This window comes from Marmota monax, unplaced genomic scaffold (assembly GCF_021218885.2).
Source record: "Marmota monax isolate L192 unplaced genomic scaffold, Marmota_monax_Labrador192_F-V1.1 WCK01_AAM20220418_F8-fsc00871, whole genome shotgun sequence".
In the NCBI taxonomy this organism is placed as follows: Eukaryota; Metazoa; Chordata; class Mammalia; order Rodentia; family Sciuridae; genus Marmota; species Marmota monax.
In genome coordinates, this window is record NW_026694812.1 from 1 (window position 1) to 27,034 (window position 27,034).

Genomic DNA, 27,034 nt, shown 5'->3' on the forward strand with positions numbered 1-27,034 from the left:
GACATATGGACTTGGATGCTCTATAGAGGTTTCTTATGAAATATCTCAACTCCTTCAACTTTTACTAGATGTCTTCCATTAAGATAGGGGCAAAGCCAAAATCTGCAGCTACTGGCTGAAGGCCTTGAGCAGACATCCCACTGTCTAGTGTCAGTTGTAAGCTAAAGTTGTCACTTATGTTCTTGTAACAAGAATAAAACTTAGCTTATTCTTATATTCCATATTCAGTTAATGGTATCTCTAAGAACCAGTAATATAATTTGAGATGCTTAATAATGGATAAAAATGTAAGTTCTCTTGTTCAAAAATATTGAGAATTATAAGACCCTGATAGAAGAGAATGAAGTGTAAGACCCTGTGTGACTGCCCAAAGTTGACCAGATAGAGACCCGAGTCATCTCTCCAGCAGACCCTCATCCAATAGAACACTGGTCTTTCCAATCTAGCTGTCCTAATGCTTCTAATATTTCTCTCTTTTTCCAATCCAAGGTCATGCTTTAAGTCTTTTGCCATTTACTATTGAGATATTATAATAACCACCTAGCAACCACATAACTGTTCTCACTGCTTCAAATCTATTCTGATATTTTCTCATCACTTCATACTTACTTGATACCCTCTCAGCTCATGAACATGCCTCTAGTATTATTCATCATGGCATTTACATATCTTTTTATAGTGCTTATGTTTAATAACCAATGTTTTAAATATGTTGCTAAATTCTACAATATAAAATGAAAATTCTGTCAATCCGCCCATAGACCAATTAGCAAGTGAAATACCATGCACATATGTACACACATACAGCAATAATCACTCTGTGAAGGCAAAGGTAACATGTATTGAAAGAGATTCAAAAATCCATAGGAATAGAAGTGAGAGAGAATTCCCTAAAAGTTCTCCAGGTGAGACTGAATAATGGCCAAAGCAGTGGTACCCGAATGGGAATGGATAGGTAAAAGTGGTTGTATCAGAGTAATCAAGCTCCTCACACCCTTGGAGAATTAAAAGTTCTAAGACAGATACTCTTCCAAAGCTGCTTTCACCAGAAGACAGGTGATTCTGCTCTTTGCCTTTCCTCATTTTCCCTGCTTACAACACTTTTGAAAGTCAAGACAAAATAAAAACAGTTTCCCTTCTGACTTAACTGACAGCGTGGTTACTGGGTGGCATGGCAAGACACTGCTAACCTGTCTTCCCAAGTGACAGTCCCATGTTGCATTCCCTACCAGACATCAACTGTGTTCTGGTTGCTCCACATTCTCACCAGCATTTGGTGCTGTCAGTATTGTGGATTTTCAAGGCTGCTCTACAAATGTAGAAATCCAGAAAAGTAATTTGAGATTTCCAAAGACATAGGATGTTAATCATCTTTGCATTTGCCTATTTACCATCTGTATGTCTTTTCTTAGTGAAGTGTCTTGCACAAAACTTTTGTCCATTTTTTAAATTAAGTTGTTCATTTTCTTAGTTTTGAATTTTGAGAGTTCCTTTTATGTTTTTTATAGTAGTCATTTACCAGAGATATTTTTATGCATACTTTCTCCCAGTATGTGGTTTGTCTTTTCATTCCATTAACAATAATATCATTTGCTGAGAAGAACTTTTTTATTGTAATAAAATCCAACTTTGATTTTGTGTTTAAAAGTTGTTGCCAAACTCAAAATCACCTAGATTTTTCCCTAAATTATCTCCAGTAGTTTTATGTTCACAGCAGTATTTAAAAAGATGACTTTGTTAGAATTTTTAAAAAATAATTATTTAATAAAGAAATCAAGGATAAAGTGCTTCATTAATAGATTTTTATAAAAAATTTGCAGAAATATTCTCTCAGAAACTTCTGCTGAAGCAAAATTATATAACAAATACACATTTTTATATGTAACTTGTAGTAATTAAAATTATTTATGTGTTCACAAACTCTAATAACTTTTGTTTATAATGTTCTTATGTCTGCAAAGTAGGAAAAACAATAAAAGCCCAATCATAACACACATTTTGTATTTTGGCTTTTATAAAACTGTTCATTACAAATATATGAATACAATAATTTTGTAGGCATGTTTCAAAAGCAAAATTATATTGCTTCCTTATTTTACTTTTCAACCATTACATTGTAAGGATTGAAGATTTATTTGCATTTTTGCCCCCAGTTAAAATACAGATATTTGGAAATGGATTAAAATTCCCTTTTAGAAATGCTTCCTAAAACAGAAAGTTATATTAAATGAAGTAATAATTTCTCTTTAAGGGAATGATAAATTATTTATTTAACACATATACCTAAATGAAGTTATAACCAATGAAAACTAGGATCTGTATTAGAAAACATGATAGAGGTAGAAGAAAGTCGCTGTAATTTCTCTTCTATATAAACTACAATTGTTTTAATTCTTGGTATCTAGTTGTTTTGGTATATTTCATAATTAATAGAAAATAATCCCACCTCCAGGATAAACTGTAAGCCATCATGAAACTATATCCACATGGATCCACTAGTTTACTGTGTATTTCCACCAACACTTTTCATAAAAATAGAAGTCAAAGTTATATTGATTTTTAAAGATAATATTTTGGGCACTGGAACAAAAGTTTGTACCCAAATTGCTGCTGTTCAGCCAGATCCTACATAATATACCAATAGCTAGATTAGGAATGCAGAAGTAAAATTACTCATGGCAGTCTATTACAAGATCCAATATTTCTCACTGGGAACTTTGATCCACAGGAGGAGGTGATAAGGTCATAGTTATACTAGTACTGCCAGACTGTTTTTCTAGAATAACCAGATAGAAGGAAGTAATCCCAGTATTATTTCCCTCTTCTGAAATCTTGGTTTCCAGTGCTCAACAAATACAATGAGCCTCATTAGTGAAAACCATATATATTTTCATTTCCTCTTTCAAACTATCAACTTCAGTTTTTCCTTTCTAAGTTTTTTCAACCACTGACATTAAATTTACTCTTTTGACTTCATCATAATACCCAACCTCAAAATCAACTCCAGGATTGCATTTATAGTACTTTGTAAAAAACATATAGTTTTAGGAAACACATCTTACAAGTTGTACAAAGGAATAGTATTCATATTTACTCCAGGATTCTGTTTTAGTAAATTATCAACCCTGTAACCACTAACACTGTCAGTAGGTGGGTGCATTGTAATAAAAAACAGAAAACTTCTTCCATCATTTGGTTCGTACATAGTAATTATATGTTCGTCACTGGAAATCTTTCAGGTACACATTCTGTGAAAGACATAAGTCTTCTTCTGCCACTTCAGTTTTCAGTGTAATTGATTTTAATTTGTGAAGCCTTAAAGTATGTACAGCATTTCATAATGTACATTTCCATCTTGAGGTAAAGAGAGGATGGAAACAATTTGACTCTCATAGGTAGTTTTGAGGCTTTGGGAGGGGGTTAGGATTAGTTATGATGAACTTATGTTTATCAGGGTGGAATCTCCATGGTTGAACCCTGGTAACCTTATGAAAAGAGATTGAGACCAGAACTTGCACATTCCTTCTGCTCTCTCAAGATTCAGCCAGCCAGAGGGCCATCACTGGATGCTGGTTCTCAATCTTGGACCAGTACTATGATCCAAAATAAACTTATTTTCTTTATAACTTTCCCAGTGTTATTTTAAATTTCCATCAACATTTTTTAAATGCTCATGGACTAAAGTCTTGGTTGCCAGTCAGTTGGTGCTATTGAAAGGTGGTAGAAACACCTTTAGGCAGTGGGGTCTGATGGAAAAAAATGGAGTTACTATAGATGTGCCCTTGAAGGGCATATTGGGTCCCGGGTTCTTCTGTCTCTTTTTGCTTCCTGGATGCTATGAGCTGGGCAGTTTTGTTCTACCATGTGCTCCTTTCTATGATGTTCTGCCTCACCACAAGCCCCAAAGCAATGGAGCCCGCTCATCATAGCTCATCTGAAACTTTAGCTAAAATAAACTTTTTCTTCTTGAAGTTGAATTTTATCAGGTAATTTTTCATAGAAACAGAAAGTCAACTAACATACTCAGTCTGTGGTATTGTGTTATTAGCAAGAGAAAATGGACTAAGAAAAAAAGGAACCATGTTACTAAGAATTTATGACATCTAGCTAAAATATTTTCCTGTAATAAGATATCGCTTTTGCGCTCCATTGACACATCCTCTACAGTGCCCAAAAGAACACTCACTGTGATGAACAGAGACTATGGGGCAGTGGATGTGAAGTAGCCGCATCTTTAGAAATATATCAAGTATTTCATTTTGCCTCTCTCAGTGCAGATATGAATTCATTAGAGGAAAATTCAAAATCTGGTTTTGTGTTATTTGGACCTATAGACTATCATCTATATAGATATATACTTTGCCCACTATAAAATTATGTGTAGTCAATTGCAGAAACATTTACAGGGGAAAAAGGGGGAAAAAAATGTATCTCACCAAATAAGTATGATTACCACTGAAATTTAGCATATTTTGTAGGCAACCAAGTAAAATTTTGCTATAAGCTACAAGATTTCACTGGGTTGGGTGTATTTGAGCAATGATGTTAAAATGGTATTTAGACATTTTGATTTTAGAAGTACATGATGCATTTCCTTCTTCAAACATAGTTGTGCATACTCGTTGAAATTTCTGAATTATATTCCTTATCCTTAGAGCTGAACTTTTCATGAATTCAAGGTGCTTGCTAATCGCATACCCTGGGCATTGAATAGTTTTTCCTTCTATCTTTCATTATGCAACCAATTTCTGGCTGACCATTTGCTTCCTGATAAGATCCTGCTATGTCATCTCATTTCCTATCCTCACTTATACTTCCTTTCCCTCTAACCTCGTCTATTCCAAATAGAAAGAAAAAAAAAATAAGACTTATCAAAAACTCAAAATTTCTTCCTATTTATATCAACTATTATCCTAAGTAAGTTATTTCACTTTTCTGAGCCTCAATTTTGTCATCTTTAAAATGCAGAGATTGGCTTAGATGATTTTTAAGTTCCTTTCCATCTCTACCTTTCCAGAATTCCATTATTAAACAAATTCATGCTAGAGTGTTAGTGCTCAATAACCTAGGAAGAAACTGCATTTCAAAGGTGACCTATTCTTGTATGTCCTGATAGATGTCTTCATACATTCATTTATTCAGTAGTTATTTGCTAAGTATGTACTAAGAGCTGAGGGAACATAGGTCCAATAAATAGTACAGAGTGTTTCTGGCATCCTGAAGCTTATTGTGCAAAGAGAATACAAATAAACGAGTAATTATGAACAAGCACTAGCATTTTGAAAGTACCAGAATCCACTGGCCCTGCTGAAGGGATAATAGTGTGGAGTATACCTCATCTGAAGCAATATTTAATGGTAGACAAAAATGAAGCAAGATTTATTAGATCTTACATGATTTTTCTCTTTATTGAATTTCATCATTATATTCCATTGACAAACAGGTTATAATATTTCTAATGTTGTTTGTAGTATGCTTATACTATCATTTTTTGTTATTTTCCTACATAGATCCATAGATAAAAGAAAAAATTATTTAGAAATCTTTTTATGGTGTATCATTAGTAAATTACTATCTATCAATAATTCATGGGTCTGCTTCAATGAGCAGTGACAGGAAAATATGTCAATTTCTGTGCTTAAATGAAATGTACCTTTGCTGGGGTTACATTAACGATCCTTCAAAAAGGATTTCTTGGTTGTGTTTCTTACAGTCTTTAGGAAATTCATGATATCAGTGCCTCCAGTTCCTCTGTTTTCTTGTCCAGTTGGCTCTTCTGCCATTTCATTTTCCCTGGGTTTCTGGCTTGCAGGAATCACAATGTATTTTGTTACTATTTGCAAATGGTAGCTCCTCAGGGAGACCAGAGCTTCCACACACTGATCAAAAGTTTCCTGCAAGCCAGCATCATCTTTTGAAACAACAAATTCACGGACTGATGGTCCTGTCTCTAAGAAGCGAAGAAAGTCCTGATGTGCTGGTGGCATGTATGTTCTCATGTCCTGGAGGAACTCAGCAGCAGGTCCTAAAGGAACAAGATAAAGACAAGGTAACAGGGAGGCCAAAGTCTTCCCCAGTCAGGGGAGAAAGCTGAGGGAGGTCAGAGCAAATTGGAGATCACTACTAGGAACTATAGCAAAAAGTTCTGAGGTTAAGATCACCCTGTTTGGAGGATAAACAGTTATTGGGCTGCTACCAGCCAGCCATGGTAACTACACAAAACTACAGTTAATTCTGAAAATAAAATGAGCAAAAATTATTTTTCATATTAAGAATGTTCATATGTGTTTTCTTTATCATTTTTCTACTGTATTTGGTTCTTCCAAGAGGCTGATGTTATAGGCAGGGTATAAATAATCTACACTTGTTAGGTCACGACATTGAGTTTAAAAGAGTTTAAAGGATCATTTTAAATTAAGAAAAAAACATTTTCACCTAGCCCAGTGCTTTCCTCTTAGTATATAAAATAGAAGCTTAAGTGGGAAGAAGTTTTTCTAAGAAGAAATACATATAAAAAGACATATAAAAAAGTAGCTCATCTTTTTTTCTTTCTTTTTTTTCTGTGTGAGGTGCCTCATACATGCCAGAAAAATGCTCTACCATTGAACTATGTTTTCATTTTATTTTATTTTATTTTGATGGAGGGTCTTGCTAAAGTGCTAAAGATTTGAACTTGCAACCCTCCTGCCTCAGCCTTCCCAGCAGATGGGATGACAGGTATGTGGGAATGCTCCTGAAGAATGTAGCTCCTCATTAAACTCCTGTGCAAGCCTGTTTGGGCTGCTGGGTCCGTAGGATGGCTGCACACAAGATATACCAGGCCTCTCCTGTCACTGCGGCCTTCATCTCCCCAACTTCTGCTCACAATTGGGTTTCATTTGCAGGTGACTTTCTTTCTGAATCTCATCCTACATTTTCAGAACATGTGATCCTGGCTCCCCCAGAGTCTATCAGCCTATAATTACATATTCAAATCCAGATTGAGAGAAGGATGAATTGGATCTGGGTTTTGGCTCTGCCACTTTCTAGCTGTTTAACAAGAAGCCTGTCACATTATCCTCTTAAGTTTTTGCATCTTCGTCTGTGAAATGGGATGTTGGCCATGTAATCCTTACTTTTCTGATTCTCCTGAAAGCATCCAATAAGCTCAGATGAGATGCCAAAGGGAAGAAGCTTTATAAATATTAAGACGCAAGTTATATTATTGCAAGCGATGATTATTATTTGCCATTTCCACTCACCTCCACCAGCAATCTGCTCTATGCCCAGAAGGATATCAAGACTCTGAAATATGCTGCTTTGGGCAGCACTTCCCCCTGCATATTTTCTTGAGGTGTCCCAGACCCCCTCATACAGCAAACCCTCTGACAGCTGGGGGTTTCCTTTCCAGCTAGACCAGGAAGGAAAGAAAAAAAATCATTCTTTATATTAATTGTCAATTTTCTGATTGAAAATCTTGCTCTAGAGGTATTAGAAGGTGACAAGACAGATTTTGTGATTCTTTATCCAAATCTCTCCCTAATTTTCATGTATGCGAATAATAATGATATTCTGAGAAAATTTGGTATAAATACTCCCAGAAAAGAAACTTACCTTTGCACTAGCCAGATCATTCACTCTATTTAAAATGACAAGTTTCCCTATTCCCCTTCTAGGGCAATCCTGGACCAGTAATAACAGAGAATACTATCTATTCTTTTTCTACAAAATACATTTTTAGCATAATTGTTATCCAAACCTCATGAATGGTGAGGAACCATCAATAAGTATTTGGTGTGTTTTTTATATTAGTTGAAATAAAACAAATTCAAGCATAATACTACATACCCAGACAAATAAATGCGAAGAACATTGAAAAATAGTTTGGGGTCCACATATTCTGTAAAAAGATGGAATATGTTTAATTAAGACTCATTAGAGGTAAACAGGGAGTTCAAGGTGTTGTAAATAACTCACAGGATTTTATCACAGGGTTCAGGAAAGGGATCAGGTCAGTCTATGCAGAACAAAGCCCATGTGGAAAAGCCCTTCTCATTCTCCTACCAATGGTGGAGGTGCCAGGCTCATCACCCATGTCCATGGAATGGGGTCCACTGTCAGACTGCTACATTGCTTGTTTAAGAAGCCACCCACCTCCTTACTCTACATCCTCAGGCCAGTTAAACTGTCAACATTTCTAGTACTACTTTGTATTCTTACTGACACACAGATAAAGTGCTTGCAAGAAATAAACCCGGGCTGGAGATATGACTTAGTGGTACAGCATTTGCTTAACATGTACGAGGCCCCCAGAAGAGTGAGGGAGACCAAAAATTTTAACAAAAGAAAACAAACAAACACAGCAGCCCCATGGACTATATATATCCCTAGGTCTCCCTCCCCAAAACTTACTAACATTTGATCTGAAAATGTGTCTCCTTTGCCAAGGAGCAATCAGCAGTAGCTCCAAGCCCAGTGATAAATACTCACATATTTGTTAAATCTGTTACCTGGTAGGGCAGATGCCTTTTTGCAAACCTTTTTGTTGTTGTTGTTGTTTGTTCGCTTTTTGTAGCTTTTCTAGCTGTTAATTTTGCAACAACTTTTGAGCTCAATGGCTTTTCTCTGTTGCTTCTCAGTGAACTTGTGAAGAAGCAGAATTAGCAGAGAGCTCTTATCAAGCAGAAGCTTTTTTTTCAGAATTTAAAATTTCCTTCCCATTTAGCAAATGTCTTCGTAATTATTAGAAGCAAGCAAAATACTCTTCAGAATTAAAGAGATCTGGTATGAAATTCTGGCTTTACTAGTTACTACCTGTGTATCCTTAAGTGTTTTATGTCTTTGAATTTATATTTCCTTATCTGTAAAATGGAGATAATAAAATCTACCATATGGAAAGTGGAATTATTTAATGAGATAAATATAACAAGTGAAAGAAACCACGCTCACTGACAGCTGTTTTTTACTTTCATTTCCTAACCGATTGTACCCTTCAGACAATCAGAAACATCTGACTGTTCTTAGAATGTTGTAATGTGTACAGTACTTGCCATGAATTTCCTGAAACACTCTTAGGGCTTCTTTCAGAGAAAAAACCACATCAAGAAGTGCCTTTTGCAAAGTATCCTGGTCCTGCTGTTTCACAGCACTGAGTATAATGGGAATTGCCTTAAAAAATAAAAATAAAAGACAAACATGTAAGATCTCCTACCACTAAACATTGATATAAAATTCCCCCAGCTTAACCCACAAATTAAATTTATTTCTTCATTTATATTTTAAAAGTCAAAACAATTGGATTATGTCATTATGTATTATTAATGACAAATTGCATTGAAAATTTTTATTACTTACAGGATTTTCAAATTTGATTCTAAATATATGACCCCTAGTTTTATATTTTAGATAATACACAAAAGCAAATAAAATATTTTTTATAAGATAATCCATTACCCCTAATTAAGTGATCTTATATTGTTTTAACCAACACAAACTCAATTCATGCTACTATAATTCAGTTACTAAGGAATTACTCTGTTATGAATTGACATAAAAATTTCAAAAGTAAGTGGACATACTTTGATTGCAGGAGAAGCTGCTATTTCCACCAACAGAGAAACCAGGAAGAATCCTTTACTGCAGTCCTCACCAGGAAATGAGAACAAAATGTCCATGTTGCTAAGAAAATCAGGTAAAATAGGCAAGAAATTTAGCAAAATCACAGTATATTTTAGTATAACTTATAGTTTGCAAACATGTTAAATCAACAACTCCACACACACACACACACACACACACACACATACACACACAGCTATATTAGGCACACTATCTAAGATCATACAATTAGTAATAAATAATATTTAAAATTACACTGGGACTTGGATTTTGTTCTAGATTTAGAACTAGAAAGTCCACAAATATGTCTGTTTCTACTATTCCATTAAATAGATATAGATATTCAAGGTTTTAAGAGAAATCTGAGGTAGAGTTTGAAGGAGTAATCTTTTGTTTAAAATAAATATATTAAATTTTTTTCTGTGAACCTCACTCAATTTATCAGTGGCTTATTTGATATAAAGGAATTGACCAAGAAATTCAAATAACTTGGTTAGACCCTATTTTTTCTTTTCTGTTGAAGTCTTGGCATTGGTACAAAAATGGTTTCAATGTCTGTGTATCTGTGAGTTTTGTGGTAGTTAGAATTCTGGTTTCTGAAGTCAGACCACCCCTGTAGCTTATTTGCTTGCTCTATGTCCCTTGGCAAGATAAGTGATAATCTTTTTACAAATTTATTTCTTCATCCTTTTCTCCTTCTTTTTATAAATTTATTTCTTCATCTTTTTCTCCTACTGTTATCTTCATCATTGTCTACAGTGACACCAGCTAGCCTTCAGCATTGATAATGTACCAAGACTTCTGTCAGTTCCAAGTCTTCACACTTGCTATGTCCTCTGCTATATAGACTGCCATCTTTCCTGTCTTCTGGACTCACTTCAAATAAATTGCCTCATGGATTCTTCCCTTTAAATATGTTATATGATTAGATAATTGATTAGACCTCCTAGCAGTTTAACTTCTTGTCCCTTCTATTAATCATGCAACATTATACAATTTTCATAAGTTGCCTTTCCTTTCCATTAGTCTAGCTTCACTAGGAAAAGCTTACACCTTAGTTTCTCCAGCTCTTGGCTATGTAGAGTACATAGGTCAAAAGTAATAAGGACTGGTAAAAAGCAAAATCAAGCAAACAAAAACAGGTTTCTTTATAACTACTTATTGACATTGTTAACTAGTTCTGCCCAGGGAGGTCATTAGATCACAGATACATAGATGTATGTTCATTTTGTATTTAGGCATATAAATTCCATAATTCATATCAAGTTGCATTTTTGTATGTTTCTCTACCTATAATATTAAATAGACATGGTCATATTAAAATCATAGATATAGTTTTAAGGAATGGGATTATTTGCTCTTTTAATAATAACCTAAATTATTTTTGCCTGAACTCAATCAACTATTTAAAAATGTATTTGTAATACTTTGATAATCGACATTCACTTTGAATAAAAAATAGTTCTTAGAATACTTACTCATAGGTCATAGGCCTGGTAGAATCAATCCGGAAGCCATGAGCCAATTGGAATAGAGAAAGAAAGGTAATTGAAATCAAATGGTTTTGAGTTACTATTATCAGATTGAATACTATTGATCAAACTGAGGTAAGACATAGTTAAAAAAGAAAAACTGTTGTTTTTTTTTTTATATCTTTCAGGATTGCATTGGAAATATCTAATTTATAAAAAAAATAAAAATTAAATATGCGAGGAACACATAGTAAAAACTCATTATTACTGTTAAGATAATTTCTAGATCAAATCTTTTCATTTTGTGGTACAGCCACCTGTAGAACACTCCTTCCTGTATACACCTATGGCCACAGGTCTTTGTTGGAGCAAATCCCATCACTGAGGGATAGGAGTGGCCTCAATTCTGTGCAGTCTTTTCTGAGAAGCAGACACTGCTGCTTTCCTGATGGAAACTCTTACATGCAACTTACTACTTAAAAATTAATTCAAATTGTGATGATAATAATAAAAATAACAGTTAATAATAGAAGGGAGATTATCAGAGTAGAGCAAAGGAATCAAGGGGAGGGAAGAATGGAGGAAAAGGGATGTTCTGTGGAAGGAGATTGATCAAAGTGTGGTATGTGCATGTAGAATATGGTATAATGAGTTTTAGTGTTTTGCATTAATCATAATATATTAACAAAAAATGTAAGTAAGTTAATTAATTAAAAATAGATTGGTAAAATCTCAAAAATGTGTTAATCCAAGGAACTCAGGCACCAAAGCATATATACTCTAGGGTTTCATTGATACAAAATGCAATAAAAAACAAACTAATTTCTGATAAGACAAATTAGAATGTATTTGCCTGGAACAGAGAAGGGAATTGAATAAAAAGAGACACAAAGAACTTTTCGGAGGTCACAGAAGTACTCTGTGGCTTGTAAACTTGTTTGGGGACGTGGTTACATGCATACCTGTATACAAAAGGCAAATTCAAATTGAACATTTAGAATCTCTATGTCTTTTACTATATGTTAAATACACAGCACTCTCTCACTTTTGTACATTTGTAGTTTCAGACACAATAGTCCAAGAAATAATAGACAATACCAGAGAAACTGTACTGTCAAAAATTAAACCAATAAATAACTACATATTGATTTAAATAACATACATTCCAATTCATCTGTTATAATCACAGTTTACATACCCACTGGGATCCTTTTTCTTCCAATTTGCCAAGACACAATCTGCATAACACAGAATAGGAGGCAGTCCCAGCTTCTCAGAGAGTTTGCAGCAAGGAATAGCAATATTGCTTGGCAAGACCTAATTAAAACACAATACTTAGTTTGAATCATTGAAGTGTGTTACTTTTTTTGCTGCTTTCTGGGTACCAAAACCTTGACTGCTTTTTGTATAATGGCATTTGAAAACAAATAAGTGGATTTTTTTTCTTTTCCACATTTCATTACTTAACTCTGGTAATTGTTAAACATTCATGTTTTGAATTTGGGTGGGCATAATTTGGCTCTAAGGAAGAAAAAGAACAGAGTACAAAGCCTGGGTCTTTTACTTCCCAGTGGCCTTGGGAGCTATTTTCCCCCCTTCACTCATCCATTTTTCCCATGAATAATTATTAAGTAATTTTTCTATGCAAGACACCACATTATTCACCAGAAATAAAAATATAAAATTGATTATGTCAAAGATACTCAAAGTCTTTGTAATTAAGACTTTTGGATATGAGACAGTAGAAGTGCAGTTTGCTACTCTTGAAGCTCAATGCAGAAGGAAATTCTCCTGGACACTTTTTTTCCCCCGTGAAAGATTCACCATAGGACCTTGGTGCTTAGTAAATCTTTCAGATTTAATTGTCCTGGAAGAAGAGAGCTCCTTTACCCTGGCTTTGTATTTCACTGTAGAAATAACTACATCAACTGAGATGGCACTTTTGGCTAAACTCTTTCATTCTCTCTTCCTCAGGAGGTATAGAGGCTCATCGAATTGCTGGGTTTGGAAGTGAAAACACAGCTCAGCCCCTTTTTCCTCCTCAACTCTTCATTTTCTGAACCTGCTACTTGTAAAATCTGTTCTGCAATCAGCCACAGAATAAAAGGCTTCTGCCCACACAGGGTGATTCTACAGTTGTCTAATGCTGCCTAACTAGATGGCTAAGTAGGCAAGCTGATTCCGAGAGCTCTTACAGCCATTCACTGCTTCCTCCTTTCCAGGCCAAGTTCTCCAATAACTCCCTTAGCCATGAAGCTAACATTTTATCCTTTATCTGCCTGACTTCATCATCTACTATCACCTAGCTTATAATTGTACTGTCCCATGTAGTAATTGGGATAATCATTGACATCAGCAGCCTTTGGCTGATATATGTGTGTATCTAAGGAGGGGAAGAATAGGGATTATGGCCTGCCTGGGGTAGTGGATAGAGATGGTATGATGATAAGTCATGGGCCACAGTTTTGTGAAAACCACAGGAGTTATAACCCAAGTCACTCTCCATTAGCTTAATGACTTTTGAGGGCTTTAACCAGGAGAACAGAATGTTAGGACAAAATCACTGGTCATCAAATCACACTGGGATGTATACTTTATGTTGAAGAGCTTGTGCTTCTAAAGACTGAAACATTGTAGCTGGCAAAATAGTTACATTTTTCAAAAGGAAATAATTTTGTCCCTCTCTGATTTAGAGAATGTTCAGAGGGGTAAAAAGGGTGACGTTTAGTTGAATAATTAACTAGAACTGATCTGGAAAAAGGAAATAAAGTGCTCAAACATGTCTTTATTACAGATACAGCTGCTATGAAACTCAGATGATAACTTCTTGCCAATTCTCAAGCAAAATGTGATTTATATTTATTTACATTTTGTTCATTAACTTTTTCTTTCTTAATAACTGCCCCACTGAAACATGTTTTTACGGGTTTTACAGTACTACTACTTCCTGAGATTATTTTCAGAATGATAAGACTCTATGAAACCATGATAAATTAAAAATACACTTTCATCTTTTCTTTCTTAATTCTGACCTAAAGTCTGATACATTTATTATTTTTCAATTACACTATATGCCTTCTGGTCTCCACGTTCTTGGTCAGTGTTTTTCCTCTTGCCTTGTTGTTCTGTCTTCTGAGCATTAGTGGTGACACCAACTACTATTTAAGTCCTCTGGACTTCTGCTCAGGGCAACTAGCATAGACTGATTTTCAGTACAGACACACATATTTCTAGCAAATCTAATGAGATTATTCACTTAAAGAAACTTTAAGTTAGATTATAAGACTAGAACCAGTTTTAGACTGTTTGGCATCATCCCAATCTGGATGTAGTAGTTCAATGATTAGCATGAGTTGTTCCCAGGATCATGCAGAACAACAACTTCTATCCCTATGTGTCAGAAATGACTCATCATATAGGTGGATCATATGTGATCACCTGCCTTTAAGCACAGTGTGATAAGAAAAATAACTAAATAAAACACTAATTAGCTTTGCTGAAAAAGGAAAGTGTTCACTAAGTGGTAGAAGATGCCCTTTGAATCCAGTTTATTCTTAAATTCAGAGCTGGGTGGGGTTGGGCACACCTGTAATCCCAACGGCTCCAGAGGCTAAGGCAGAAGGATATAGAGTTCAAAACAAGCTTCAGCAATGGCCAAGGTGCTAAGCAACTCAGTAAGACCTTGTCTCTAAATAAAGTACAAAAAATAGGGCTGGGGATGTGGATCAGTGGTTGAGTGCTTCTGGGCTCAATACCGGGTAACCTCCCCCCAAATAAATAAATAAATTCCAGTATTGGTTTGATAAGATTGTGGCTGCCAAATAAAATACAGGATGTCCAACAAATTTGCATTTTTCGGGACACACACATACACTAAATAATTGCATATCTGAAATTCAAATTTAACTGGAACCCCTGTGTTTGCACTGGCTCAATCTGGGACCACTACAAGAGATGGGAAGGCAAGGATTTTAGTAGCATTACAGGACAGATACTGAATATGAGCCTAATTTACAATGTGATCTTCACTGCTATTTTTATTTTAATAGTAAGACTATGACTGACACATGAATGCATACCTATAAATATATATACAAGATGATTTAAAATTAAGGTTTTTTTTATGTTGATAAGAGTTGAACGAAACCAAGATACTCTTCTATGTTGATAGATGGAAGCACTTACACATTAACCATGAAGAGCCATTCAAAGATATTTATTGTAGTGTCATATATAATACTGATTTTTTTCTATTTTGGTACCAGAAATTAAACTTAGGGGCACTTAACTGCTGAGCTACATCCCCAGCCCTTTTTTGTATTTTATTAGAGACAGGGTCTCACTGAGTTGCAGAGGGTCTCTCAAAGTTGCTGAGGCTGGCTTTGAACACTGCATCCTCCTGCCTCAACTTCCAGAACTGCTGGGATTACAGGGCACGTGTGACCATGCCCAGTTTATAATGAAATGTTTTTGAAAAGTTAAATATTTATCAATAGAAGATTTAGTAGGTAAGCAAAAGTTCAGTAACTCAATGAACAGTTGTACAATTATTCCAAACAATTAGGATGATTGTGTAGTAACTAAAAAGTGTTCACAATATAATTAAATTAAAGAAGTCGAATGCATATGTGTATGGATAGGATGGAGCAACTGTGTTATACAAGAAAAAGGCAAGTATAATCATAACAGTTGATATGCTAAATCAGTAAACTGTTATTTTCTTTTCTTTTTGTTCTCTCATCTTAACTTTAAAAGTACAGTTATAGTACTTTTTGAAAATTTTTTCTCTTTTTTTTTTTTTTTTTTTTTTTCTTTTTTTCTTTCTTTCTTTCTTTTTTTTTTTTTTTTTGGTACAGGTGATCAAACTCAGGACCTCACCCATGATAGGCAAATGCTCTGGAAACTATAACCAGACACTGGGATTGTTTACATTAAATATCAATTGGATTTCATTTTCACTCATGTTGCATAAGAAATACCAGAAAATCTCCATACCTTTCGGACATCTCCATCACCTCGATCCCACACGTATGCCATGGTAATGTATCCCAGAACCAAATGTGCGAGTCGCTGTGACTTATGTCCTTGGAGCTCATCAATGCTGAGCAGTGGTATCTGAGAACAAATGGAGAGACTTGACCCAATTCACTCTTGATCCAATTTCTAATTTAGGCTTAGAAATCAACTTAAAAATGTTAAGCAACCATACAAGAAGACAAATGTAATATGTATTTCAAACCTTCTCAACTTCTGCTCGAAGTTGGCCATTCTCAATCAGTTCAGGAAGATTTTTAGCAATGAAAATCCAGGCGTCATAATCATGAGGTAGTTCCTCCTTGAAAGAAAAAAATAGGACTTTGATTTGCTAGTGGAAGTTACTGTAAAATATTGTTGGTTTCCTGAGGATGACTCCCCTTGCTTCTAAGTACATTTTGTGCATCATTGCCCCAACAAACCTGTACTTGTCTGAAAACACCAGCCTGTGCTTTGTCACCTGACAAACAGGGCTCAAGCTCTTCTCTGTTTTCCACCTCTTCTCTCTTTAAGCACTTTCATTTTGCATCCTTTTCAAAATTCAACCCAACAGATGCTCTAAAACCTTCCTTAGTATACCATTCAACATCAATCTTCTCCATTATAAATCCTATGGAGTATACCTTACATGTCATTATTAAGTAATCTTGTGTTTTATATTTTTTTCCATTTCAACTAGATTTTAAGTTCTTTGAACAGAAGAAAATCTCATTAGTGGATTGGGCTTTCTGCTCACTAATTTCATATGCATTTCTCATTTAATTCTTGTAATTGCCCCAAAAGTTGTCTCTATGTCATAAATAAAAAGAACCTGGTCTCAGTTTACATAACTTGTGACACACACACACACACACACACACACACTTGTAATTCAGACATATATATTTCCAATTTCAGAATCCATAGTCTTTTTATGTCTTAATATTTGATGACAAGGATTATAATGTGCAAATTATTTTAAATTTATATCTTTTTCAAGAACTGAAATACACCTGGAAATATAGAAGAAACTGTATAGGATAAAGTCTCTTATGCTTCTAGCAAATGTTTCAAGACTCCCAGTTGATGCCTAAAACTGCAAATAGCACTTAACCACTATGCATTTTCCCTATATCTACATCCTATGATAAACTTAATACCTTTTTCATTTGAAGTAAGCACTTACTATGCTCTTTGGTGATAACTTTTGCAGTTTTAGGTGTGACAGCAAAAACAACTTGAATAGTTTCTTCACAATTTCACTGATACATTTGTTCTTACCATAGAGCTTAACAACACAGCAATTTTTTTTCTTTATTAAATCAAGAACTTTCACCTTTTCACTTTATGGAAGCACATTAAACTCCTCTTTGGAATATCTAAATTGTCCAGAGACGTCACTACTCTTGTGCTTTGGGGTTATTAGTAAGAAAAATAAGGGTTGCAAAACAAGCACTGCAAAACTTTGACAGTCCATCTCATAACCTGGGCACTACTGAGTTACTAACAGGTAGGTGAGTTTATAGCATGAATACACTGGAAAAAGAGATGACTCATGTCCTGGGAGGGATGGAATGGAGTGGTGTGAAGTTTCATTATAAGACTCAAAAACAGTGAGCAATTTAATGCTCATAAATTGTTTACTTATGGCGTTTTCCATTTTACTTTGAGACTATGGTTGACTGCAGGTCACTGAAGCAAACGAAAGCAAAAACATAGAGAGTGGACTACTGTATGCATGTAAATTGCCTACTTTGGTTCCACTATAGGCTTGATTTTTGCCCAACAAATACAAATGAAATTCAAATAAAAGTGTCTTCTTGATCTGATCATATTTTTTTATCACATATCAAAGGAAAATATACAGCCAGGTGCCGAACGGCATCTAGAGATGTGGCTCAGTGGCTAAGCACCTCTGAATTCAATTCCTAATACCCCCCTAAACAGCAAACAAAACCCAAAGGGAAACACAAACGCAAGACCTAGGCAAAATCCTGAAGTGAGGCACAGGCAGAAGTCTGAACAACTTCCTGTATACCCTGCCCTAATGCCTCATTCAGGTTGCTTCAAAGTGAGCCTTTTGGGTTATCAGTAATGGACTGTGGTGACTGAAGACAAATGGCTTAACTTTATTCCACATGGGTAAGGCTTCGAACTTTAAAACCAAGTTAAGACTGTAAGTGAACTGTAAAGCAAAATAACCGATATAAATAAAATTCACAGAGATTCTTCAGCTACATCCCTGTGTTTGGACGCAGTGTGTGTGAAAGCCCTGAGGTCTCCAGGAGCCACGGGGGGCGGGGGGGGAGGTGTCAGGGTTCATAAATTGCACACAATTGTAGATGTGGTCACTCTGGCAGTGACAGTGATGGCGCTGGAAACGGAGCACAATGGAGTTTCCACAGCAGCAGCGGCGCACCTTGGGACCCAACAGCGGCTTGGGCGACTGGGAGAGTCCACCGCCGCCGGGGCATGAAGCCTGGACCCAGGCCAGATCAAGGAGGCGAAACTGCAGCTGATTCCAATGCCCGACCTGCGGAGCCAGGCAGCTGCTTCCCCGCCAGGGTACTCAGCCAGAGGGACCGCGCTGTGACTCCGCCCCCAACACGCCCACTTCTAGCGGTGGCTCAGCTGCTGCGCGCCTGGGTGAGGTAGGGCGGCTGCTTGGGCGGGTTATTCCAGAAACTTGCGGCTGTGTCCGCCGCTGAGCGTGATTGTGGGCAACTGGACTGACGGTGAAACTTGGGCGGATTAGGCAGAGGTTGGAACCTTTAGGGAAGCTGTTTGGGCCTATTACACTGCTTAGCTAATTAACCTGATCCCGTAAGCAGCAGAAAAGGCAGCATAGCTCCGCCCTCAATGTGGGACCCGCCTGTGGCATCCTGGGATCTGGGGTTTGTGCGGGGAGACAGTGCAAACTCCTTCTCTAGAGCCAAGCTATCGTGCACGCTCCAGAAAGTCCCTCTAACTGGGCTCCAAGCTTGTCCCCCGTGTCGCTAAGGTTGCCAATGTCGATGGCAAGGTTGCCTTTGCTGATGGCCACAGAGGTGTGCTGGGACTTTACCCCTTTCCTTGACCTGGGTCGCACTTTTCGGTGAGCTTTATACCATACTCTCCACTCTCCCAAGACTGTATCTTACAGGGTTCTTGTCTCTAACTTGCTGGGTTCCAAAATCACTCACCTCAAAATTCAGCTTTTAATTGTTATGCTGGTGCTTCTTTGTGAAAGAGGTGAGTGCTGGGCACCTCTGTATGACTATCTTGCCCTCTGACTCTAAATGTGTGATTATTAAAATATTAATGATAAATAGATATACGTGGCATTCTTTAGAATACAACTTAGGGACATATAATTTTGAAGCAAGCATTTTTCTCCATATGCATTGTGCTTTATAGCTAAAACTTGCAAAATATAATTTTTAAGGTATTTCATACTCATTTGCATCTTACTCTTAGTAAACAGTAACCATTATTCATACAAGACGAAAGTTACTTGATGTATCATTTCATAAACCAAATCAAATCAAGAGCACAAACTTTGACCAGTTTGACAGATATCACTAGAAAAAGGGGCTTCTGCATGACTCATGGACATTAATAACTTTGGCCTTTTCAGAATACCCTCAGAAAAAACGATTGTAATCAGTCAACTTTTGGTATCTATAGTATAGTCCTTTTGTAAAGGTAAAATACCTTCCATGGTTTCTTTATTTAATCATTCTTAATTTCTATTAGGTAAATAAGAACTACATATATGACTGAGTTTCTAGGAGGAAAATTTGAAGAACAGAGAGACACAGTTATTCAAACTCTGCCTCCAATTGTGATATTTCCCCTTATTTCACCACCCTCTCTTACCAGTGGATTTGGCAGAGCGAAGCCCAGATCTTCATCTATATGGTACTCTTCAAGGATTTTCCAAGAATCTTCCATAAGTGATATTTTATCATGTGCCATTCTTGAGGTCTACTCCACTGATCCTCCTCAGCCTCTAAGAAGTTTCAGAACATCTATTTTTTATAGTCATTGTTAGAGCCAGTGACTACAGCTTATCACGTAAGCAGAAAGAAATGACTTCCACTTTTGGGATAGTTTCATTTTCTACTTTCTTTATTTGTAATTTGATAAACAATAAAACCACAAAGCATCTTTGTTCATCATATGAAGAAACTGAAAGTTTGCATTCATTATCAGGGCTTTTTCAATAAGAACATCATTTGCTTACTGCTATATGGTAAACCATAAAACTTTTTATTGAAATAACAAGAACTATGGGAACAGGTGACAAGAAAAAAAATTTTATGGAAAAATTCAAATCTTCAATTCAAACAATTTTTACCATGGCTATATCTAAGTTATCATTTAGTCAATCCAGCCATTGGCTTTCATTTATACTTACAGGGGTCTTTGAAAACTATCCATGTCTTATTTCAGAAGCCCTGGAATACAATACATGAGACCCTGAAGTGCTTATTGCCAATGGCTTTGAAGTAGAAAAAGTAGAAGAACATGACAGATTTGAAAGATATTACCTCTCCACCTTCCTATTTTTCTTATAAACATTTGCTTATCTTCTCTCTTCTTTACACTTATAGGGAAGTTGTCTTGCATATGTACTATATTTGATTGCCAGGGAATCATGAAACAATATGCTTGCACATTTGTAGACTTTCTAATATGTTAAAAGTCAAAGCAAAGGATAAAATATCTTGAAACTGTTTTCTTTTTCAAAATACAAAAGTTATGATACATTTGGTAAAGGTTTTCAGGATGCATGAAAGTCTGTTCACTGAGAGATTTTGAAAATAGAAGAAGTCATATCTCCTTTTGATTATCAAAAGGAGAAAATAGGGAAAGTTATTATGCAGTACATTAATAGAGAATATAGGTTTATGATCCAGGTTATCAGGCCTTGAAGTAAATTTTACTAGCACATAGTTTTGGTTACATTCTAAATAGCTCTCACACTATTCTTTATTACATTATGGCTTTTCTGTAAGCATTGGGCTTTACAAGAATATGTCCTCTTTATAAAAAAAGGTAAGGGATATTGAAACCAAAATTACAAAGCAAAGAGAATACAATGACTAAGCTTCTGTAAAATAAATTATTCGGGAGACTCAAATTTAGAACCTGGCCCAAGTTGGGGTGGGGTGGTGGAAGCACAGGGAAGGACAAATCACTAAGACCTGTCACATCCACATGGAAGACAATGATGCTAAAAAATTCTTGAGAATTAGAAAATGTGGGAGTATTCATATGATTTTTTTTCCTTCTTGAATATGTCTATAAGTGAGTCTGAACATGGAATGAAGTTTTGGATTGTTTTGACTTGGAACTATGTCTCAGAATTGATTTTTAAAGAAGCTTGTCTTGGTAAAATGATTTTTTTTAGTAAAATGATTTTTTGACTTGGCTTATCCAGTTACCTCACTGAATATATCCTGTCTTTGAAGGAACAATAAGGTTTTACTGCTCCAATTTTACCCCTACCTTTTTAAAATCCCCCATAGTCTACTTCTTTCATATTTCTGAAACGCTATTCTCAGTTGGTCTTATCTTCATTTATTTCAATTTTTGTCCACTCTAACCATATCATTATACTATTGTTGAATAACTCCTTTCACATGGCTTCTGAATAGCATATTAATTTTATGGTCACATTTGGATTCTTTATCTTCCTCTTTAGCATTTTACTTGTGCCCAGGTCACTATGTTAGAGAACACTTTACCCAGAACTCAGCATTTTGCTTCATGACTTCTTAAGTCTGAGCCTTTACTTGGATCTGTTTACCTTGTTATATTGCATGATTTGATTATTTGGTTACTCTTTTCTCTATAATGATTATATTTCCTGACTTATCCCTTTTGCTACAGACACATTTCTAATGCCTGGTGCACATCTTCACCTGAAAACCCTGTTATTCTATTTCATTGTGGACTTCTTTGACATCATCAGTATTATAAGTAGATCTACAGAGGAACTTTATTCAGAGCTGTGCTAAACACACATTGATTCCCTCTTAATATGGCATTCTCTATAATGCATCCAACTTTCTCCTTATGCTATGTTATGGTAATTTGTAAAATATAGTTTTATTTTCAAATGAAGAGAATTCTCAGGTTAAAAAAACTCAAGTGATCTGGAGCATGCAAGACTAATAAAATAACTCATTGAAATACAAACATCTACTGACATTCACCATTAGTATTTCTATGGTTATGTTTTACACCATTTTTGGTGCAAATTAATAATAGCCAAAGTTTCCAGAGCACTTACTAGTAATAAGAATTTTCTAAAAAATTTGTTACATAGTGACAAATTTGACTTTTATAATTATATTCTTAGGAAAATTTTATGATGTTACTGAAGGGGAATTAGTGATTCAGTATTTTCTGTTCCTTCAGTGGCCTGAACAAAACATCATCTTAGACATGAAAGTATTGGTGCTACTATAATAGAAACCTAATAGTCCCTGAAAAAATGAACACACAGATTATACAATACTTTGGACAAGAATACACTCTAAGAAGACCTACAGAGAATTTTTAAATTCACTTAATATAATATTCAAAAAGTAAAAAATAAAAAATAAAAAATTGGGAACTGCAGAAACTATAGCAAATGCAAAATAATAATCAGATTGAACAAAATAAATAACCAAAAAATTAATTAATATTCTGGAATTAGCATAATTTAAAAAATAATCCATGGAATTACAGATATGACAGAAGAAGGTACAGATTAAAGATGGGAGGGAAAATACACTTACAAATAGAGACAAGGAAATAAGACACAGAGGTGCAGTGAGGAAATGTAATATAGATGTAATCTTAGTGGAAGGGGAAAGGGAAGGGGAGAATAGGGTAAGCAGTAGTTACAGCAATAGGGGTTGACAGTTTTTAAACAGAAGACAGAAAGTCCCAAACAGACAATATAGTATGTTTCTCAAATGTACTTAAATGTGATACTGCAATCTGTATACAGGGTAAAAATGGCAGTTCATAACTCACTTGAATCAAATGTATGAAATATGATATGTCAAGAGCTTTGTAATGTTTTGAACAACCAATAATAAAAAAATGAAATGAAAAGCACAGCTTTTCATTAATTAATTTTTCATTAATCACATCAGAGTAACATGACTCAAAAACAAAGAAAAAAGCACTAAAATGTTAAAATTTCTAGTAAATATAAAGCAAAGGCCTTTAAAAGAGCAACAATAAGACTGACAGCTAAATTCTCAAAACAACTATTTAATCCTGCAGACACTGTGATGATACCTTAAAAATGCTGAGGAGGAAAAACAAATCCACCAAGAAATATGTATTCATGGAAAATATTATTTAAGAGTGTAAATAAAATAAAACTCTTTTAAGATAAGTAAAAATTTTAAAAATTTTAAATGTATCATCATCAAGAAAATGCTAAAATTCTTTTGTTTGTTTTTGCACAGGGAAAATGATCTCATAGAGTAGCACTAAATGAAGAACAAAGAAAAAAGCAACTATCTTGCTGAATCTAAATGAATGATGATAAAATATTAACAATTATTCCAACAAAGAAAGTAGTGTGGTGTTTGTGATAGATTAATGATAGATAGATAGATAGATAGATAAAATACATCATGCAACTCATGAATGTGAGGAGGGGTGCAAATGTTATTAAAATTTTTCTATGTTCTGGAAAGAGGAATTAGAACAAATGTATAAGAATTTTGGAAATTTCTGCTTTAATCTCCTGGATTACCAAATTATAAAATGATAATCAACAAGCCAATAGTTGGGAAAAGCTTGTTAGTAAATAAATCTTAATTAGTACATGAGAGGACATTAAAGAAGAAAAAAAAGATACTAAACAATTAGATATAAAAGTAAATCCATGGTACATAAATTGTGTGAAAATATACAAAATATTTCAATTAAAAAATTCAAAGATTATCAGATTAAACTCTCAAAAATACCCATATACACTATTTAAAATATGAAGATCTAAAATATAATAAAGCTTAAAAATAAGAGAATAAAAATATACATCATACAAACACTAGCAGTAACAACTGGTATAATTATGTAAGTTAAACTTTGAAGCAATTAGTATCATTAGAAATTCTATCACTCAGGATTCTACTGAGAAGCAGAACTCAATTTTTGATTGATAGACAGACAGACTGACACACAGACTTCAAGGAATCAGTTTACATGAGTGTGGGGGCTAGAAGGTCCAAAACCTGGAAGACAACTCAAAAACTAGGGACCTCTGGTAGGCACTTATGTTGCATTTCACAGGCAGAATTTCTTTAGGAAATCTAAATTTTTGTTTGTAAGGCCTTTTAACTGCTTTAATATGTCAAACCCAAATTATTGAACTTAATATTTACTTAAAGCCTGCTAGTTGCAGATGTTAACCACATCTACAAAATACCTTCACAGAAATTTAGATTAGTGTTTAATTTAATATCTGAGTATTACAGTCTAACCAGGCTGGCATAAAACTAATCATCACAGAGATAAACGAGGATATTTTATAACATAAAAATTTCAATTTGCCAGGAAGATACAGTTCTAAATTTCTGTACACTTTGAGCCAGGTCTGGTGGCATGTACCTAAAGTCCTTAAATGCTCAGGAAGTTAAGGTAAGAAGATCCCTTAAGCTCAGAGCTCAAAGTCAACCTGGGAAATATAGCAAGAACTCTTCTTAAAAACACGTTTTTGTTTTGTTTTGTTTTGTTTTGTTTTGCTTTGTTTTGTTTTGTTTTTATTATGTTTAGATAGTAGGTTTCCCCCGAAAGCTCCTGTGTGAGACAATGCAACAAATTTAGAGGTGAAATGACCGGGTTATAAAAGCCTTAATCTAATCAGAGCGTTAATCCCTTTATAGGGATTAACTGGGTGGTAACTTTAAGCAGGTAGGGTGTGGCTGGAGAAGGTGGGTCCTTGGGGTTATGCCTTTGGGGTTTACATTTTGTTCTTGTTGAGCAGAGCAGTCTGTTGGCTTCTTATCACATCCTGAGCTAAGCTGCTTTCCTCTACCATACCCTTCCACTGTGATAGCCTACCTCAAGTAGATATCTCTAGCTACTTGGGAGACTGAGGCAAGAGGATTCCCTAAATTCAGCAGTTAGAGTTCAGCCTGAGCAATATAGCAGGAGTTGGTCTCAAGGAAAGAAGAAGAAGAAGAAGAAAAAGAAGAAGAGGAAGAGGAAGCGGAAGAGGAAGAGGAAGAGGAGGAAGAAGAAAACACTACTTGGAAAATTCTTGTATGTTTGAAAAAGAATAAAAATTTAAATGTGATTCACTGGTTTAAGAAGACCTCAAAACATAAATTAGAGGGCTAGGGATACAGATTGGTGGTAGAGTGCTTGTCTAATCCTAGCAGGTATGATGACCTGAGTTCAATTCCTAATATCATGTGCTTTGCTTTCTTTCCTGTCTATAAATGCTCATTCCATGTTACAGAACAACACTCTTCTGAACCTCTTCTAGCTCTGAATATTGTCTGAACCATGAATCAGTTTTTGCTTAAATAAACTGTTAAATTTGTTATTTTTTTCTTTTAACAATATTATACTAATTAATATGGAACTTCAAACATTTCATTGCCTGATCTGATTCAAGTCAACTGAATAAATCTTAAAAGGTCAAGTGCCAGCATCTAAAAATAAATTCCACTTATATACTACGAAATAAGTAGAAATGAATTTTAGAGAAATTATCTTTTACAAAAACATCAAATAAATTTAATGAGCTATTTTATTGAGCTGTTTTTTAAGACTTTGATAGTAAATACTAACAAAAATTTTAGGGAGTGGGATTCAGTTAATGACACACTTAATGGGAAGTATATTGCTGACATTATATATATTTTTTGGAAAAATAACCAAAGTAATCTCAAAAAATCTAAAAGAAAGAAAATGAATAAAGACATTAATAAATGTAAACCCTGAAAAAACAAAAAATTATGCAAATACCAAATATCAATAATGAACATCACTATAATACCATAACCGTTACAAATATAATATTCAAGTAAGAATCAGCCACTTAACTAATGTCACAATTTTTTTTAATTTTGTTATAAATGACAGTAGAATGCATTACAATTCATATTACACATATAGAGCACAATTTTTCATATCTCTGTACACAAAGTAGAGTCACACCATTCGTGTCTTCATCCATGTACTTCATATATGTGATGTTATCCATCTCCTTCCACTATCTTTCCTACCCCCATGTTCCGATGTCACAAATTTTAACTAAAAAGAACTGAAAGGGGATATGGAGTATATAGATTTTCCTTAAGAACTGTATAAATACAAATCTATGATTCACCTTGAATTGATTTTATTTTGTGTAGCTGAAGTCAAATTTGAAGGTTTTTTTTTTTTTTTACTTTTTGCTTTATTGCTATATGAATATTCAGTTGTTCCAGCACCACTATTTGTAAAGGCTTTTTTATGTAGATACTTTAGCTAGTCTAAGTCCTCTTCTGGAAACTTCAAGAACCTAAAATCAAATACCTATTGGGGAATTGACATTACATTAAATCTATGAATCAATTTGAAGATAATTCATATCTTTCCAATATTGAATCATATAATCTATGAATATAATAATACTCCATTAATTCAATTATTAAAGTTCTAAAATTTTTGTATTTACTATTGAAGTCTTAAATATAGTTCACTAAAACTGTTCACTAAATTTATTTGATGCTATCGTAAATGGTAATTTCTTTAAAATTCATTTCTACTTATTTGGGAGTATATAAGTGCAATTTATTTTTAGATGCTGGCACTTGACCTTTTAAGATTTATTCAGTTGTCCTGGTAAGCTTGCATATGCTAAGTAAGGACTCTGCTTCTAAGCTATATCCCTAGCTATGGTTTGCATATTCTTTAGGATTTTTTGCATATAGAATGATTCCACATATTAAAAGTACAGTTTT

General features: G+C 34.7%; 1 protein-coding gene and 1 long non-coding RNA gene across 2 annotated transcripts; one reads left to right on the forward strand and one right to left on the reverse strand.

Moving 5' to 3' along the window:
- Positions 1 to 5,378: 5,378 nt before the first annotated feature.
- On the reverse strand, positions 5,379 to 20,112 carry LOC124080081 (indoleamine 2,3-dioxygenase 1). The gene is made up of 10 exons (XM_046425931.2): positions 19,941 to 20,112; positions 16,309 to 16,404; positions 16,065 to 16,184; positions 12,268 to 12,386; positions 11,076 to 11,090; positions 9,558 to 9,657; positions 9,030 to 9,147; positions 7,828 to 7,879; positions 7,242 to 7,390; positions 5,379 to 6,025 (listed from the first exon to the last, which is right to left on the reverse strand). Exons 1-10 carry the CDS (start codon positions 20,037 to 20,039, stop codon positions 5,670 to 5,672), a joined length of 1,224 nt encoding a protein of 407 aa, XP_046281887.1. The 5' UTR covers positions 20,040 to 20,112; the 3' UTR covers positions 5,379 to 5,669.
- On the forward strand, positions 9,124 to 19,392 carry LOC124080082 (uncharacterized). Its single transcript, XR_006847577.2, has 2 exons — positions 9,124 to 9,670; positions 15,926 to 19,392. It is a non-coding gene; the product is annotated as an uncharacterized LOC124080082 (long non-coding RNA).
- Positions 20,113 to 27,034: the final 6,922 nt, after the last annotated feature.

Bases quoted from the DNA above. Each gene is read 5' to 3' on its own strand.
- LOC124080081 (XM_046425931.2), bottom strand. From the start codon at position 20,039: ATGGCACATGATAAAATATCACTTATGGAAGATTCTTGGAAAATCCTT. The intron at 7,880-9,029 runs GCAAGTACTGTA...ATCTTTTTACAG, and splicing joins AGTGTTTCAGGAAATTCATG to AATATGTGGACCCCAAACTA. The intron at 6,026-7,241 runs GTGAGTGGAAAT...TTGTTCCTTTAG, and splicing joins AGAGCAGATTGCTGGTGGAG to GACCTGCTGCTGAGTTCCTC.